The sequence below is a fragment of the Simochromis diagramma genome, unplaced genomic scaffold (genome assembly GCF_900408965.1).
Source record: "Simochromis diagramma unplaced genomic scaffold, fSimDia1.1 OVJJ01000649.1, whole genome shotgun sequence".
NCBI classification, from domain to species: domain Eukaryota; kingdom Metazoa; phylum Chordata; class Actinopteri; order Cichliformes; family Cichlidae; genus Simochromis; species Simochromis diagramma.
The window spans coordinates 670,999-690,383 of record NW_024387444.1 but is presented as its reverse complement, the minus strand read 5'-3'; the positions used below and the strand labels follow the sequence as shown (position 1 = coordinate 690,383).

General features: G+C 43.2%; 1 protein-coding gene across 1 annotated transcript in view; it reads right to left on the bottom strand.

Moving 5' to 3' along the window:
- The window catches only part of raver2 (ribonucleoprotein, PTB-binding 2), a 97,978-nt gene extending 79,034 nt beyond the window's left edge, over positions 1-18,944 (bottom strand). The window contains exon 1 of the mRNA XM_040013547.1: positions 17,800-18,944. Within this exon, the coding sequence (XP_039869481.1) occupies positions 17,800-18,072 (273 nt within the window). The 5' untranslated portion in view covers positions 18,073-18,944. The remainder of the gene's footprint in view (positions 1-17,799) is intronic.
- Between the last annotated feature and the right edge of the window lie 441 nt (positions 18,945-19,385).

The following is a 19,385-nucleotide window of genomic DNA, read 5'->3' as shown; positions in this document are numbered from 1 at the left end:
GAATGTAGCTTTGGCATTTGTGGGAGGTCAGGTGGACAGACACTTCATAGAAAACATTTCCACTTTCATTTATCGCATCAATGTTCAGTCAGACAACGACGGAGGTGATTAGGCTTTCTAATGTGTACAGTCTTCTTTCTTTCTACCCTTCTAACAGCCCACTCGTGCACACAGAACAGCCATGTTTTATATCAGCGAAGGCCATGCAAGGCAGCCCACACAGAGGGTCAGCTCACTCACCCTTAAAATCAGTGCAGAGCGAGCTATAATCACAGAGAGGGGGGAAAGAGCCAAAGAGAGATATAAAAATCTATATACAAAGAGGTATTTTGCTTTGGACTTTTGGTGATTCATCTGTCTTGCTTAAGACAGAAGTGGTTTCAGGGTATTGGCAGCATTATTCTGAAAGTACACTGAAGGGTAAAAAAATCTACCTGAAATTAAATAATTAAACAAATTAAACTTGTTTGATTATTTCTGTTTGTACTGTGAAATAAAAAAAATATCCTTTTCTTAAGCATATTAAGAGAGTTTTCTTCATTAGAATAGACAAAAATAAAATTGTATTTTAGAAAATGCAGTGGAAAAATACACATCGGCATATTTCGTCAGCTGTCAGGAAATGAAGACTGCATCATGCTTTCAAGGGACTCAATTATAGTCAAAAACGAGCTGGTAAACAAAGATTTTTTTGTTTTTTCTTGCATTACAATGCCAACACACAAGCATATCATTACAACACCGGTTACAAGCAATTAAATAACAAGATAAACATGGAATTCAACAGGAAAGCCACCTAAATATGTCATCATTTCAACAAATGATCCCCAAAGCTCTACTTCTTTGTCCTTTGTTTAAGTGCTTGCATGTTTCTAGTCACTTAAAGCTGTCTCACAATTGTTGCTTTTCTTCTACTCTTTTTGGTCTTTGTCTGGCATTAATGGCGTGTTTCTGACAAAAAAGCAGAGCTCTTATATTAAGAAGAACACCAACTTGAAGCTAGAAATCCCCTTGTGTATGTGATGAAGAAAAATGACAAGTAACAAAAACACGGGACTTTTCACAGGATGCGGAGGCAAAGAAAATGTAAAAGTTATTCATTAGTAGTTACTGCTCTGGACAGCATACGGTCAGACACTGCAGTGCACTTTGTGACACTGAGACATGGCTAAATTACACCACTCAGTGACCATCTTTCTCCAAAGCCATTTTATTGCATGGCCCTCTGCTATTCTGTACTTAAATTGAGCTGAAAGTTTGTTTCTCACAGCACTGGCACATCACAAGACATTTAAAGACTATTTTTAGGAGCACAAACAATCCAGCCTCCTGTCTTAGCCGTACAATTTACCAGTTGAGCACACCAGGCTGCTCCTTTTTTTATTTTATGAAATTCCAGTTTGTTTCACCCCATTTCCTTTTACATTCCATGTTTTAATGATCTCTACTTCCAATCATGCTGTTCAATAATGTTGCTCTTTGTTTCATTGAGAGTCCCACTACGCTATTTCAACAGCTTTCTAATTAGCACTTCTGTACGTGTTTCAAAACAGCCACTGGGCTCAGTACAGAGACACAGACAGGCAAACCTACAGACCGGATTGGCAGTACGGCTGAATAAATTTGTATTATTCTGTCTAATGGAGGATTCACAGTTTCAATATTTTTTGTCTTGCACTTCATCAAGAATGCAAGACAAAATAGAATTCCTTATTAAACTGCCCGCCTTTGGGCTATTCAGTGTGTGCTCGGCGATTGGATGCGCATATCACAGTCCATCTGCTGTTAGATTTTTAGCGAGGAAGCTTTGACTATTCCCTGTTGATTATCATCATTATTATTATTATTATTATTACTTCATCAGAGCTCAAACATGGCATTCAGGACAGCCCTAGTGAATAGAGATGGTTTACCTCAATATGGAAATCACTAGTAATCCTCAAGAACAGAAAGACTCATTTTGATTTTTTTCCCCACTTCTGGAACAAGACCCTTTGAGCAAATTAAACCATGAATTGTTCCCACATGATGTGAAGAGAAGAATATGGAAAAGGAGAGGAAAGGCTTGTGATCCAAAGCCTGTGGAGACACAGTGTAATGACATGTCCATGCACGACTTCCAATGGAACTGGGTAGCAGGGTGGATTCTTAAGCATATAAAGGAATGCTGCTCAGATTATTTGAAATGTTGTTAAACTAACAGGAAAGCACTTCATGGCACAGATGAATAGTGAACTAAAGCAGCGCTCCCCAACCCCCGGGCCTCGGACCGGTACCGGTCAGTGAGTCGTTTGGTACCGGGCCGCAAGAGTTGAGGCTCAGGTGTGAAATGTATAGTTTTCAGGGTTTTTATCGGTTTTCAGCGTTATTTTGTTATCGTTTTTATCGTTTACTCGGTTTTCCTGGGTCTTTTCACGTGTGTTATGAATAAATTTTCTTTTTTCCGGTACTAGTTTTATTTTGTTGTATTTATCCGCGACACCTTAAAGGCCGGTCCATGAAAATATTGTCGGGCATAAACCGGTCCGTGGCGCAAAAAAGGTTGGGGACCGCTGAACTAAAGCATACTGTAAAATAAAGCCAAGGGCTTCTCAAGGCAAACTAACAAAATGTCAAATGGCTGAGACGGTCACCTGCCCTCCGCCTAATTGAGCCTGTACAGATAACTGGAGGCAGAAAGAATCACAAGCTGAAACTAAACATGGTTTAGCTTGGAAGTGAATCTACTGGCCTGACTTTTCTCACTTTAGATGCCTGGCAGATGCTCTTCAAGGAGAAAACTCTGTATTTTGTCATCTCCTAGGGTTCCAAAGTTCAGGCAGACTTGCATCCAAGTATTAAAAATAATCCTTCTTATCTTCCTTTATGTTAGTCCAGTTACTGGGATACAGAGCAACTCAAGAGAGAGCGAGTTGTCTACTATTCTGCAGTTCAACGTATCCTTGGGCACGGTACTGAGCCCCAAGTTGCTTCTGATGAGTGTGTGAATGTTGGATTAAAAGCACTCTAAAAGGACACTTAATTAAGCTCATTGTAAGAAAGCACTTTAAGTGCTGAAATAAAGTAGAAAAACACTATAAATGTACCGGTCCATTTACTATTTTACCATATCACCATGCCAAAAAATGTAGTAGTGGGTACAGTGGAAATACATAATTCTCAATTCCAAGTTCAAAGTCAAAGCAAGACAATTATCTCATGTAGTTAAATATAAACTATTTTATTAAAAAGTTGTTTAAAACTCCCTGACATGGTTATGGTTTATTTGAAATCTTAATATGGGCACAAACTGAGTTGTTAGTAGGTTACTTGGCAACCATCCTAACATTACTACACAGTTAGCTACATTAATTATCATCTTACTTTAATCATGTATGTATATATATTCCTCCTTAACAACCCCCGGGCCTCATGTTTGACACTCATGCCTAAGAACATGGTTGATTTCACAACAAAAATGCTATCGGTCTTAAAAAAAACTGATGACATGTATTTCAAGATAACGATGGAAAGTACCTCCATATCAAGTTGTTATTGCCCTTCTTACAACAACATGGGTCGGAGACATCACAGCAGCTGGACTAGGCGTCATCTTTTTGTAGTTTTTCCAGTGGTTGACGTGAGTTCATAAAGAAATTCATAAAGAATTTCTGTCCTAGAGCATACACTGCCTACAGACTACCAAAAAAAGAACAAAAATCCAAACAAAAAAAGAAGCACTATTGCGTTTTCTGGTGACATCCTCAATATAAACGTATCACCAACAAAAGAAAAACACCTCTAGCAAATTTTCCATATTGTACTGTCTGAAAAGAAGAATAGCAGCAAAAGGAGTGACAAAGAAAACTGATACACTTGCAAAGGTTTCCACATCATTTCTGAAATGTCATGTTGAAAGTCTAACAGTGTTCTGTTGGACTGCTGTAGTGGGCTCTCTCATCAGTTACACTTTATTTCAATGTTGTGAGTTTCTGTGCGATATACTTCAGTGTACATTTTAGTTCGACTCTACAGTTTAAAATTAAACGGCACAACAAACACGCAAAGTCACCTAAAACCAAACTTTTCAGCTGCTAGCCACAAATAATCCTGATTTTAGCAGTCCCACTCAGCTACACTGTGTTCTTCTTCTTACTACTACTACTACTACAAAGATCAACAAAGTCAACCAGTTTCTTTACATCCAACAAAACATGCCATCCACTTCATTCAGCGCTGTAATGTTCCCTGTGCATGCTTGAACACTTTAAAACGCTGACATTTCCAGCAAGTCCAGTCAGTACCCAGCACTTGCTTCAAGCCCACGGCCAAATCAGTAAGTGCATGTGTGGGTGTACACTTGGTGGAGCATTAAAGCAAAGTGCCCTGAGAGAAAGAGCTAGATAAAGAATTTGATAGCAGCAACGTCTGAATACTATTAAAGGGAAAATGAAATGACAAGCACCACCTGAAACAGCTGATAATCATCTACACACCTGTGGGCACCGCACTCTGTATGTTCCAGCTGCGTTTGCTGATCAACAGCTCCGGCACAAAATGAAGCACACCGCCCATCACCACAGATCAATCTACATGACGTTCATTTCAAGCTACTCAAACTGGTGCTTGCCAAGATACGAGTAAATGTTGTTGCTTATCTATTGTGTGCCGTGAACGGCGTTAAAGTGAACGGGGTGTAGGCTTACAGGCATACCTTCCCATTTTAACATCTCATACAAAAGGAGCATCAAACCAGCAGACTAGTCGATCCAATCAGTAGTTTCTATAGCAGGTATGTCATACTCATTGTACACTGTGGGCCACATACGGCCCACTTTAACCTCGAATGGGCTGGACCATTGATATCTTCTTTTAAAGGGGTTATCTACTTTTCTGCATAACAAAGAGATGCCGCTCTGGTACATCAAAGAAATCTGTCACTGTAACTTTTTGGGCATAAATTGTAAGAAACAGATTGCAGTAAAAGTTCTGATTTCTCATCGATAAGACTGTCCTGTAATAATAAAACAAAGCTTTTTCTTAATTTTTTCATTATTGTACATTAAGAACTTTCTATATTAGTGAAAAAACAGGAACGTTTCTGTCATTTAACTATTACTAATTACTTTGCTGTAATATAAATGGCCATGGGGGAGGTCTTTATCAGTAGTAAAGCTGAAAAACTTGTGAAAACTACACTTAGAAGCCCAAAAAATTTAGATCCTCTCTCACATTTTTTGTGAGCTGTCCAGTGGGCCGAACTGGAGTCCCCGCTGGGTCGATTTTGGCCCCCGGACCTTCTGTTTGAATCCCCTGTTCCGGAGGGTTTGTGAAACAGGAAGGAAAAACAAGAAACTGTCTCATTTCCCAGCATTAACGGCACATAATTATTCTAAAATATCCTTTCATCGCTTTGATGCCTAACATATGCTTTGGGCTTTTTCAGCACCACAGTTTGTGGAAACAGTCAAAGCGGCCCGTCTTCAAACAGATTACTTCAATTTAGTTTCGGTGACTTTAAACAAGACACCGAATCCTCAGCAGCACTTCTGTGGCTGACACTAACCGCTTCAATGTCCCAGGAGGCAGGCTCAGAGAAATCATTTCACATTGTGGATTAATCACAAGTGTCACAAGCGCTATATTACTGTGATGTCCGTAATGTGAAATGGCATGCTTCATCACTGTTTTTGTCAGCTACTGTCCTTTAAATCTCACCTTCAATCAATCCCAATGTAAAGAGCTAGCAGACGGCAAATTGCTTCCCTGGGTTTGTCTGGGCGAACCCTTCTACTGCTTTCATCTGTCGGTTTAGGTGTTTCCAATTGTCCTGTTACAATCTGAAAGTTGCTGTACAGAAGGTTCTATACAAGGGAAAGTATAAAAGATAATGGAAAACACAAAGGTCAGCGTACCAGAGTAGAACGATTTTTACTCGTCAGACGAGGAATGACAAGAGAAAAATGTGTTTGCTGTGACACCTGTCATCATAAATGAGAAGGCTTAAAAACACAAACAGGACCACTCGGGTAAAGTAGCAGTGGGACATCGCTTCAACTTGGCGTGTCTGTGTGACAGAGAGATTGAGGGATTAGGGGAACAAACGCGCTCTGCCTGGCCTGCTTACCGGCAGTGACTGCGTGATTTATGCCACAGAGAGGAGAGGGGTTGAAGCCCAGGGCCTACCAGCAAACAGAGAGGTGCTCCCACACTCGTGTGTTATCATTACAATGACAGCGTGATTACCAGTCACATTACTGGAGCTGTAATCGGAAACGCTAAAACTTTGGCGCTGAGGTGTGAGACAGCGTAAACTTTGCCCGTGTCTACTGTAACGGCTGCATCCAGCTACAACACAGGCTCTTTGGGGGAAATTAAAAATGGGGCATGTCTAACACATCTCAAATACTTTGTTTTCCATATCTGGTCGGAGATGTGTGTGTGTGGGTGTGTGTGCGAGACAGGTGGCTCAAACCATGCACAGCACGGTTCACTGGCCCATCAAATGGCTGCCAGGAGAGCTTCTTAGAAAACATGCAAACTCACATATTGTTAGCAGACAAGCATAAATACACACGAGTGCACACTTCTCTTTTTCTTTGAGGCTCTCAAACACACTCTTTGAGTTTCCACACCTTGTTCTGGATGCTAGTTCTACACAGTCACACCGCACTGGCACTGCTCAAATTCCTTTGGTTTAACAAGTTTCCTCCTTCAATTCACGTTCAACCTTTTTTCTTTCCCCTCTACATCCAGCCTTTCCACTCCATCTACTTAAAATCCTTTCTTTTTTGGCACTGGACAAAACTTTAGCCCCAGTCAAAATTCCATGCCAAATTAATGTTACCCTTTAGGGAAAAACAACCAAAAAAAAAAGAGAATCTCAAATTTTATTTCTCAATATAACCTCTTCCCCCACCCCCCTCCACATTTGTAAGACAAAAAAAATGATAAGAGTTCACTCTATGTCTTCATTATTCCCTTTCTTACCATTTTGCTTTTTTTGCCTTCTTTGGATGCTTTCTTACTTCCAGTTGAGTAGAGACAGCTGATGCAGGGAAGCAGCACAGCAGGCTCAGGGATTCAAGCCCATCATCAACCTCAGCTGCCGCAGGCACGTGATCAAAGAGGTGCACAGTGCACTGGCTGCCAAACTCTTAATGTGGAAGTGCAGCACACAAATGGAAGTTGTTGAGAATTTTTTTTATTTGCACTCCTCAATAGATGAGTGTATGTAAATAGCTGCGTTCTCCATCCATTCTCTTATCTGCTCATCCAGCTCAGTTCAGTGGCACAGCCAGTTCCAGCTGACTTGTGTTTGGGTGAGATCTCTAACCTTTATTTTACTGGCAAGTCCCATTGAGATCAAAGTTTCCTTTACAAGAAAAGACAAACGTCCCAAAAGTGCTACAAATAAAACATGAGATCGACAAAAATAATACACAATATAAAAACACGCATGACTAAATTCTTAAAAATTAAGTGGCTTCTCAAAAGAAACACCTACAAGTCTCCTTCACTGCACATCTGCTTTTAATTTTGCTAATAGAGGCATGGTTTAATAACTCCATGTCCAAGGAGTGTAGTAAGAAAATGCCGATTTCCCAGATCTGTCCGAACTCATCAAAAAACAACCATTTCGAGAGGCATAACTTGTACAGGGAGTGCAGAATTATTAGGCAAGTTGTATTTTTGAGGAATAATTTTATTATTGAACAACAACCATGTTCTCAATGAACCCAAAAACTCATTAATATCAAAGCTGAATGTTTTTGGAAGTAGTTTTTAGTTTGTTTTTAGTTTTAGCTATTTTAGGGGGATATCTGTGTGTGCAGGTGACTATTACTGTGCATAATTATTAGGCAACTTAACAAAAAACAAATATACCCATTTCAATTATTTATTTTTATCAGTGAAACCAATATAACATCTCCACATTCACAAATATACATTTCTGACATTAAAAAACAAAACAAAAACAAATCAGCGACCAATATAGCCACCTTTCATTGCAAGGACACTCAAAAGCCTGCCATCCATGGGTTCTGTCAGTGTTTTGATCTGTTCACCATCAACATTGCGTGCAGCAGCAACCACAGCCTCCCAGACACTGTTCAGAGAGGTGTACTGTTTTCCCTCCTTGTAAATCTCACATTTGATGATGGACCACAGGTTCTCAATGGGGTTCAGATCAGGTGAACAAGGTGGCCATGTCATTAGTTTTTCTTCTTTTATACCCTTTCTTGCCAGCCACGCTGTGGAGTACTTGGACGCGTGTGATGGAGCATTGTCCTGCATGAAAATCATGTTTTTCTTGAAGGATGCAGACTTCTTCCTGTACCACTGCTTGAAGAAGGTGTCTTCCAGAAACTGGCAGTAGGACTGGGAGTTGAGCTTGACTCCATCCTCAACCCGAAAAGGCCCCACAAGCTCATCTTTGATGATACCAGCCCAAACCAGTACTCCACCTCCACCTTGCTGGCGTCTGAGTCGGACTGGAGCTCTCTGCCCTTTACCAATCCAGCCACGGGCCCGTCCATCTGGCCCATCAAGACTCACTCTCATTTCATCAGTCCATAAAACCTTAGAAAAACCAGTCTTGAGATATTTCTTGGCCCAGTCTTGACGTTTCAGCTTGTGTGTCTTGTTCAGTGGTGGTCGTCTTTCAGCCTTTCTTACCTTGGCCATGTCTCTGAGTATTGCACACCTTGTGCTCTTGGGCACTCCAGTGATGTTGCAGCTCTGAAATATGGCCAAACTGGTGGCAAGTGGCATCTTGGCAGCTGCACGCTTGACTTTTCTCAGTTCATGGGCAGTTATTTTGCGCCTTGGTTTTTCCACACGCTTCTTGCGACCCTGTTGACTATTTTGAATGAAACGCTTGATTGTTCGATGATCACGCTTCAGAAGCTTTGCAATTTTGAGACTGCTGCATCCCTCTGCAAGATATCTCACTATTTTTGACTTTTCTGAGCCTGTCAAGTCCTTCTTTTGACCCATTTTGCCAAAGGAAAGGACGTTGCCTAATAATTATGCACACCTGGTATAGGGTGTTGATGTCATTAGACCACACCCCTTCTCATTACAGAGATGCACATCACCTAATATGCTTCATTGGTAGTAGGCTTTCGAGCCTATACAGCTTGGAGTAAGACAACATGCATGAAGAGGATGATGTGGACAAAATACTCATTTGCCTAATAATTCTGCACTCCCTGTATAGCTGGGACAGAGAAGGGTACAGAGGTAAACTGGACATTTGCCTAGAATTGATTTAAAGAAGAAAAAATATCCATGACCCATGAAACAAGATGTATCTGCGGCCAAGTGTGCCAGAAAATCCACCGGGTCAGAGTGAAATGTCAGGACAAGGAGAGACGAGAGCAGCGCACAGGAATGCCAGGACACAACCCACAGACCTCTGTCCCTCCCGGTAGCACCTGTAGCCTCGGATCCAGGTAACGTCACCAGGCAGCAGATCACCCTCCCCTTTACCCGTCGCTAACAGCAAATGAGAATGGCACGGCACGGCTTTAGGACAAGGCTGGGAGTGAAGTTGAGCCACAGAAACCCCCCAGTGAACCCAGGCTCACTGATGATGCTTCCCAGTACATCATGAATAGTTAGTAAGAAATTTTGTTTTATTAGTACTGACTAAGCAAGAAGCCTATGAAGCATTTTTTTTTAACATTAATATCATATTAAACGTAGTCAAAGTTGAAACGTTTGTGCACAACAGCTCAGGCCTCAGCTCAGCTCTAAATGCTTGGTTTGATCTACTTTTGGATGCATGTAAGTTCAAAGAGAGGGGATATCTTAAAGCCCCACCCACTTGCTGTTCAAAGCATCTGTTTGTGAGAGGCAGCCAATCGGGGGGGAACAGAAGCCTTCAAGGGAGAGGAGCTAAAGTGGCTGATTTCAGTGGGTGAGCTAAAGAGTCACACACGATAAGTATTCATCACCACTGCACGGGATCGCCTGAAAAAAAAAAAAAACAGATTCTTTTAACACCTCGAATCACCTACTAAGCCTTAATGTGCTACAATGAAAAGATACTGTCCTTTTATTTTATGTGCAACTTGGGGGTTTCCATGTCGCTTTCATGTTACTTTTATGTCTTCTTTACACAATCAAACAGAATGAATCTGAATCAAAATGTTTGATTTCAAGTAAAACTAATTTGTCGGGAAAACTTTAGCTAATGTCCTTGTTTAAGAATCTTATGTTTGAACTGGTGTTTAGTTCATTTAATGCCATTTTTGTCAGCTTAAAGGTGTTAATGCATATTTATCAACCAAACGCACGGGTTCAAGCATTCTTGTTGTTACCGACTGAAGCTGCGTTTCGAGGACAGAACGACGATATTTAGCCGTCTGCCTCTGTCCATTTCTTCCCTTCACTTTTTCTTCCTTGATAAGCTGACTAATTTGATCTCGGCCAGCGCAGAACCAGTGGGCTGAAGGAAGCAGGTGGCTTGCCCCGAGACAGGACAGATTCTGCTGTCAGCCAGGGTGACCCCGCCTCCCTCCCCCTTTTCACACCCACCCGTCTCTGCTTGTCTCCGGCCCTGAAGCGACAGGGCTCAAATTTGAGGTTATTTTTCCCCTCACCGAGCCCACAGCCACTCCCACTCAACACAGCAACAGACTCCTGCCATCACAGGGTGAAACCGTCATTTAAAAACAGCCATTATTTTTGTTTGAGTTGGTTCGTGTGGCGTTTCCCCACTTGAGATATTATAAATTAAAATGTGCTGAAGCACCTGCACAATGGCGGCGAAGTATAAGTCTACACTTCTAAGACGTCCACAATCAGGCTTTGAGTTAATGTCAGAAAACTGCACGGTACTTAAAACGCATCGTCACGGCAACATAAGCAAAGCAACTGCAGAGAAATGTGAACGCTTGCCGAGAAGCTCTTAGACATAAAAAGCTAAATGGCCTCTTGTACTGGGCTCCAGCAGAAGCACCCTGCACACCAACAGGCTGGATGTACAGCAGTGTCTACCACTGCACACTCTTGTTTTAATCATTGCCAATCTTAATTAATCATAACCAGGACCAACAACCTGGGTTTTGTTGCGTTTCCAGCTTGGAAAATTCCATTAGTGAAACAGTCTGAAACACAGTTTAAAAATTAACGTTGCAATAGATTTACTTTTGAATTGCCGTAAGGTGATGCAATCCCTCTGAAGGAGCGATGTTCACCTGTAGCTGATGCACCCAGTCACTGCTAAAGAATCTGTGAGAGTATGCACGCAGTACTTTTGACTCCAGCGTGACTTTGCATCAGTTTAACAGACACAAAAACAACAACCAGGGGCGATTACATCTCCAGGCTGAATAGAAGTCTAAATTTGAAATGTGCAAATTCCTTCAAAACTGTATAATTACATCCTTTATATAACAGAATCAGTCTGTCAGGTGGACTTCATTAATCAGTGGGTTTTCTTTTCATGAAGGCATGATAATCTTTTGGGGTTTTTTGCTGTTTGTTACAGTATAATTGCAGACGTGGTGACAGATCTCATTGTTCCCTGTGGCAAGATCAAGCCTCCGGAAAGTGATTTATGGGAATAAAGCAGGGATGGATGACTTCAAGCTGTTAATGCACAGAACAAAATGAGACCCATCAGCTCAAGTATGCTTCACTTCCTGCACTCTAGTTGTCACTTGCTGGATTTAATGTGTGGTTTCTCTTGTTTTGGGTGACAGATGTGGAACCCGGCGAGCTTTACAGTCGTTGTCACGAGGCCCGTGACCTTTGCGGCGAGGTCAAACGTGCTGCTCAGACACAGCTCACGTTGATCTCTCGAGTCTCTCGGCAAATCACGCTCCAAAGGCTCGATCACGTTGCAGAGGTTTGTATTAATGCACAGCATCCAGAAGTTTAGTTAAGAGCCTCCGGGACAATGTCAACTGTCACACTTACAAACACACACAACTGTGGCAGCAGTTGTGAACAGCAGGGCTCCTGTGAAGTCCAAACACATGTTAACCAGTGCTGAGAGTTAAGATCGTTTTAGAAGTCTGGGAAATTATAGTCACGGTTCAACCAAGGTAGCCACCTTGCCACGGGACTCCTCAAACACACTCGTTATTTCCCTTTAGCCTTTTATCCTATTAGTCTGCCATCCATTATTCCCGGACTCATCCAGTCAATGCATTTCCATCCAAGTTACTTTGAAACCTTTTATCCAGTCAGCACGAGCCCCGCTTTCGTTGTTTACTCTCAAACAGTTCAGAAAGAAATACCGGAAAAAAGAATCCCCTTTTTAACTTTCAGCTGAAATATGCTATGACATAAAAATAACCCGGCCGTTATCAGTTTACAAAATGCTTTAATGAACAGCTTTATACGGTTTGTTTTTTAAAATCAGCCCTCTCAAACCATCAGTTACAACACAAGCCTTTTTCCTCTCCACCATCTTTTGGACCCGAGCTCGCTCAGCGTCAGATCTCCAGCCAACTCCATTATCTCACCTACATAATGTCACCTTCATACCCGACTCGCAGCCAAACTGTGCCGTGAAACATGCAAAAAACAAAGCTGTAGCATTGTGACAGTGCGCTGGTTGTACGAAAAGTCTAACAGGTGTGTCTTCAGATAACTGTGACACGAACATGTGCAAAACTTCAAGGTGACTAATGCCAGCGTAAACAGCTAATCACAACAGCGCGTTTGCACACTGGCTCGATAAAGGCCGCCCACTGTCAGGAGTGGCAGATTTCATGAACATCTGCTCATGACACAGACACACACACACCACAGCATGCAAAGTAAGGCGAGAAGGTGGGTGGAAAGAGCAGCTCAGATGCATGCTGCTTTGTCATATTTACATGCATTTGTGTTTACCTGTACATATGCAAAACACACACATTTTCATGGTGTTCAAACAAACATATCACCCCCCCCCACACACACACACACCTCTTGTAAAAAAGTTTTGTGTTTGTCTTTAAGCTGATTAATTCAAGAACTTGGCAGAAGACCCTGGAAGTTAACCTCCTCTGTGCAAATAAAACCACACTGCCCCCGTTTATTTTACACTGTTGTGCCTCTGAAAATGATTTTAGACTCGCTGCTTGGAATTATTAAAAGTTGTGTCAACTTCCGGCTGTACTTCCCGCTACTTCCAACTAATTGCAGGTTGCGACTACACAGTATCTGATACAAGATAGTAGCCCTGTCAGATTACGCGTTCATAGTCAAATCTTTGCCGTTGCTTCCCCGTCTTTTACGGCCTACATGATGTCAGTGGGAAGGCGAACGGGGTAGATTTCTGCACACGAGATTGTAAATGAACAATGGCGCATGTGTGATGTTGGCTGTCATGTGCTTTGAAAGGCCTACGAATAGAAAGAGGAAAGCAACTCTGGGACTATATTAGGACTGCACAACGCAGACGCTATGAATTTTAAATACTTTAGCCTAATTTGAGTTGGGCTATCATGCATACTATAATCTGAAACTGGCATTATTCATCTGCATGACTGGCATCTTATTCACATAACCCTCGCAGTCCAATATTAGCAAATCCCTTTTATGGAACCTTTTAGCTCCCTTTACTCCCATTTCCTGGAAGCAACAATGTACTAAACACGGAGGTTTTTCAGGTTAAAATGCCACAGCTAGCAGACGGTTATATCTGCTGTGATGAATGTTTTAAGTGGTAAAATGAAACTTGGGTGTTGTGTGGTAAATGTGTTGACTTTGAGCTGACTTTCAGCTGCGTTCCTACAAAGATCATATATAAGGAAAAGACTGCATCACCATGTAACGCCACCGTGCACGTCACAGCTAACTGTGCATGTGACACCAACAATTAGTTTATCAACTTAATAGTGGTTAACGGAGAAATCAGGGTGTGTGGATCAAGTGGCTCATAAAAAAATAATGTGTTTTTAATTCTGGACAAAACAAATGACTTTCAGAGCGTTGGTCAGCATCTGGAAGAGAGAGCACATCTTTGGTTTTTTAATCCTGCCCAGACCCAAGTGGCGATGTTTTTCAGCGACTGCATGTCTGGATGGGTTCCAAAAGGTGGAAATCTGTCCTGGAAGAGGCATGTTTATAGCCGCAGGGTCAAGGCACATCATCAATTCAACGTTCTCTTAGGACCACTAATTGAATTTATTTTGACACTTGTGCCATTTGGAGTGCATGTGAGCCACCTCTCCAGGACAGGAATGACGCGGGAATGAGGTGGAACAAAAGCTGGCAGGAACTAAAACTGTCAAACATGACATGTTTGAACAATAGAATATGTCTATATGTGGAGAGCAAACCATTACAAGACTACTTGTGTAGGTAGAGTAGTGTGGAAATCTCTCGAGCTAAAAGCCTGGAGAGCTATTTAAAACTTCTGTTTGAGTTTTGTGAACCTGCTCTGCCATCATTAGTTGACCAAAATGTAGGTTTCGGTCAATAAAAAGCGAGAGTATGTAAACATGCCCTCTGGGTTTCACACAGCCACTAGTAGTACTACTATTGGTGCTAGTAGTCCCCTCCACCACCACTGAATATCAAAAGCTCTATTTTTCTGTATTTGTAATCAGATTTATTCATGGACAGCACTGAACAGACACAGCACCCCTAATCAGCCCACGCAGCCTTTCCACTGTGGTGTAGAATCCACCAGGCTCACAAAGTTACATAATAACTGAGTGTCTTCAACCACAACTTAACATCAAGTCAGATGATTGCCGAGTTTCTGTTTGTTGTGAATGTTATGCCGTTTGTGATGCTTGTGAGAGCAGTGGTCTCCTGGTTTTCCCAGAGCGGGCTCTGTGTCTGCTCCAGGCTGTTAACATGGACACTGCAACGAGGTGGCATCAAGTACAAGTGAGGTAAACAGAGTGGCACTGGTCGAAATCTGTAGACAGCTGCAGGTGTTAATATCATATACACATCAAAGACAACCTGAAGGGTAATCAGGATTCAGGATGCCACCCCAAAACTGCAGCGCATCTAACATCGTCCAAAAAACAATGACCTCAAGATGAGATCTCAACCGAGCCCGGGCTTTTAATATATTAGGATACAATGTATACACTGGACGCTTAACCTGCTTAAATTAAAAAGTGTAGTTAGACTTGCACTCAAGGAAGGAGATGACTGAAACCTACAATCCTACAATAACTGCCTTTTCCCCCCCTTTCCTTCTTTTTTTCTTTTTCTTAAAACACAGCACTTGCTGTGCTCTGAAACCAACAAACTTGTTAGATTATTTATACAGCAGTCGAGGCGCAACATTATTATCTGTCTCTCGGTCCGCTAAGTTAATATAAGACCAATTTTCATGCCCTTTTAGCTCTGGTATGTACCAACACCTCAGGGAAATATCTGGCTCTTTAGCTGCTCGCAGCGTGTCCGTCAGCTCGATCCTTGCTCAGTCTCTTTAGCGCTGAGCAGGTATCCTACAGTTGTTGTTTTTTTTTTGTTTTGTTTTGTTTTGTTTTTTTGGGGGGGGGGGGGGGTTGAACAGCTGCATAACAAGAGTGACTTTAAAAGGATTTAAAAAATGCAAAGCAGAAAAACACTGAATTGAAAACTGAACACAGCACCATAAAGCTGATGGGAGCTGGGGCTTTCTGTGACAATTCTCCCCAAGTTCATTACCGCAAACACACTGTACCCTTCCTCTGTTCCTCCCCTTTTCCCTTCCCCCACTTCTCCCCTAAAATGAGGACTGTCAACGGGGCCATATATCTGACACAGTCTACTGTGGACACACACATACACGCACATGCGGCCTGCGATCGAGTGTTCAGTAATGGGGCAGTGGGAATGAGGGGAATGGGGAGATGGAGACGGCTGGGTGCTGCTGGGCCTATCAGTCGGGTTATATAAGACTGTAATGAGGACTTTCCTTTGCCATAAATCTATAACCTCACTGAAGATAAAATACAGTAAACACCAGCACTTAGAGCATCACCGCATCTCTGCACAGGACCGAACAAGAACAGCTGCAGGATTTTATGTGTTGCGCACTAACAAGATGTCTCCGTTTCAGTGCTCGTGGGAGTCCGATTGTTTATTGACTGATTAGTCTTGATTAAGATGTTAATAAACTGCTTAATAAATTAAATTAAAAAATTAGGGGGAAGGGGGGCTCCAGGTGGTGTCTTGAAATCGCATTTTAGCCCAACCAACTGTTGAACAGTGGAGTCCAAACAAATGAGAAAGATGCAGAAAGTTCACGTTTAAGGAGCTGACACAAGATTTATGTTGGATCGTTCTGACAGTCACACCCAGAGGCTGCTCCACACAACGCCATACTCGCCATAATGGGGACAGTATTTATGAGTGCTGCGATGTCATTTGAAACACTTTTGTTTTTTCCCCTCTCCTATGCTGCTCATTTATGAAGATCTAAAGGCCGAGCTCGCGTCAGTCCAACTACATCACCTTCACTTCCACCAGTGGAAACTCACACCGTGTCATGTCTCAGTAAGAGACACTCCTGCAGTGCTCCTTTAAATGGACAGATTTATGTGGCACATTCAGCAGCGCAGGACTTCACGCCACTGAGCTTGGTCCCCCCCCCCAGCACATCACGCTCCATCTGACACGCCGACAATGTGGGGGAAAAAACCACACACACACACACACAGAGAGAGAGAGAGAGAGAGAGAGCGCTTCCAATTTTGCTGCTTCACCTGAGCCAAATGACCCTCCACCACCACCACCACTCTCAATCTTACCTCCACTTCTCATTTCTCACACACACCATGCATTCTCACCCTTCCTCCCCCCTCTTCTTCCACGCTCAGCGCGCAAACACCCGGCCGAGGTACTGGCACTCTTTGGCTGAGAGCCTCTCAAAGAATGTGCGGCGGTACAAGCCTGAAGGAATACACACCATCAGCGCCCTCAACACGCTGCCTCATAAAGGCTCGCGGGCTGACACAAGTGATGGATCACACTTAGCAGGAGAAATGAAAAAAAGAAAAGAAAACACTCTGTGGTCCTCGGTGAACATGCAAAATTGAAATGATGTGCTTTCTGTCTTTAGGAAATTGGGGGAAACTGTTTAGAACGGGCAAAGGTCAGAGATCAGGGATCCACACCTGTCGTGGCCACAGTAGAGTACAGTATTTGTACAATATTACAACAGTACAACTTGCTGTCGATTGCCAGTCTGCAGATCTGATGTTAAACTTTACGCAGCACAAAGCAAAAACGCGCAGAGGGCATAAAGCTAAAAGCAGAAAAGGCCGCATGCATTTCATGATTTAATCAGAGTGTCTGCAGACGACAGACTGCATTTTGCAGCGTCTCCTCCTGCTGAAAAACACCCCACTTTGCATCCTTCTGGCTACTTTCCCAGGAGCTCACCTGTTACACGAGTCTGACTGCACACAAGTCAAATTCAGGCACACCGTTTCACTTATAGCAGCAGCCAAATGATGCACTTCCAGCTACAGTGAGGTGAGACCCATGGGAAACGCAAGTCACACAGCAAAAAGAGGAAGTTCGAAGTGACTCTGCCCGTGGATCCAACCCAATCAGAATCTGACATCATGTTGGAAAAAACATGCAGGAAAGACAAGTAAGCTACATACAATGATAAGTTTACCATGAGCTAGTCGGATACACTCGGAAAGTTCCCTGTAAAGTTTATATCTGATCAGGAGGTGATGTGGTCAAAGTCATGACCTGAGACCGCGATCACACTCGCGGGTGTCAGAACTAAGCAGTGAAATGAAGGTTAAAAGGCTTAAAGCAGGAGTCCGTGCGAGCGTGCGTAAAATGTTGGGGGGTGAGAGAAAAAGAGCTCCACCCTGTTATTTCTCCACCGTAAACTGACATGTATACCTGGTTGGTGGTGTCAGGCGGCAGGTTCTTAATGAGGATTTTCCTCCTGTTGCTCAGCTCCTTGCGAGTTTTGGCCAGCCTCCTCTCGATTTCCTCGGGCTCCAGGTCCGGCAGGTCACGGAGGCTAATCCCGGAGTCCGGGGGTTGCGCTGCCGCCGCCTCCTCGTCCTCGTGCTGCCGGCTCTCGGGGCTGTCCATCTCCGGGGAAAGTGCGCTATCCCGGGCTAGAGAAGAGTGAACGGTCGGCGGCTGGATGGATGAGGCTGCCGCCATCTTGGGAAAAGTGTGAGGAAAGCGAGAGAGAGAAAGAGAGAGAGAGCAGGTGGGAGGTGTGTGTGTGTGTGTGTGTCGGTGGAAGAGAGAAAGATTAAAAAAAGAGAGAGAGAGAAGGAAAAGGACCGACAGCCAACAACACACAACAATACTGCCAAATTGCTCTGAACTATTTCTTTTAAATCTTCGCTTCGCTTCTGTATTTGGCGTCAGTTTGCATTCTCCTGTTTCTACTCTGACCGATGATGAGCCGTGATAAAGAGCGACAACACAGCAGAGCTACAAGGTTTAGATTAACGTTACATTAAACATAGCATTTGTTTAAAACGGGGCGTTTAAGAGTCGCTGTCATCTGATGAATGAAACTTGTATATGGGCACTTTGACGCACACATGGTTCCCAGCGTGTCGGGCTGCACTCCGGACTCCTGGCGACCCCAACTGTCTGTTAACTGCATAGGAGCCAATCATCATTGGTCAGTGCGGATTAGTGCGCTTTTGAATTGGCTTGCCAATGTCGTGTCGTGTGGCACCAACCTGATCTTCCAAACTGCATATGTTTCCGGATTTTTAGGAGGGAACTAAATTATTATTATTTTTATTATCGATCACATATTGAACCTGCAGAACGTTCTGTCGTCTTCACCCTGAACCAAAGTGCTGTATGTGCGCACATTTCTTATTTCGGTGCGGCGGCCCAATTACAGCATTTCTTCTTTTGGTGAAGAAGAGAATTGGAGAAGATCCGCCAGAGCTTTCCTGTTCCCCATGTGCATAATGTTACCATGAATGGCTGTGTGCCTTCCCTACTTTCTACCCAAATGATCCAGTGAATGCCAGCCCAGCCTGCACGCCTGCCTGCCCACCGTGGGTGGAAAGCTGCTCCTGGCAAACACAAGGGGAGCAGAGCTCCCTGCCGAGTCCCCACAATGCCCGTGTAGCTTCCGCAGGCAGAATGAGTCGCTGAAAGACACACACTGTATGCTCACACTCATAAATATGCACTTACATTCACGTAGGCACACAAACATGTCAACAAGCGCACAATCAACCCACTTAGAAAATGTTTAGAGCGCGCTTATTGCCGGGGCCCTCTGAAAGAGAGACGGAGAAATCAACCTCCGTGTTCTCTCTCTCTCGCCATCTGTGTGGAGCGTTTCTTGGCAGATCGAAGTCCAGACAATCACAGTTGTCGGTGGGTGAAAATGATCTCGCATTGCCAAGTGGCTGAAGCAGTGTAACCGGAAGGCAGCGAGTGTATGCAGGCTGTTTGTTGCTTAAATGCTTCAATCAGGCGTGAGCGCAGTCCACTCC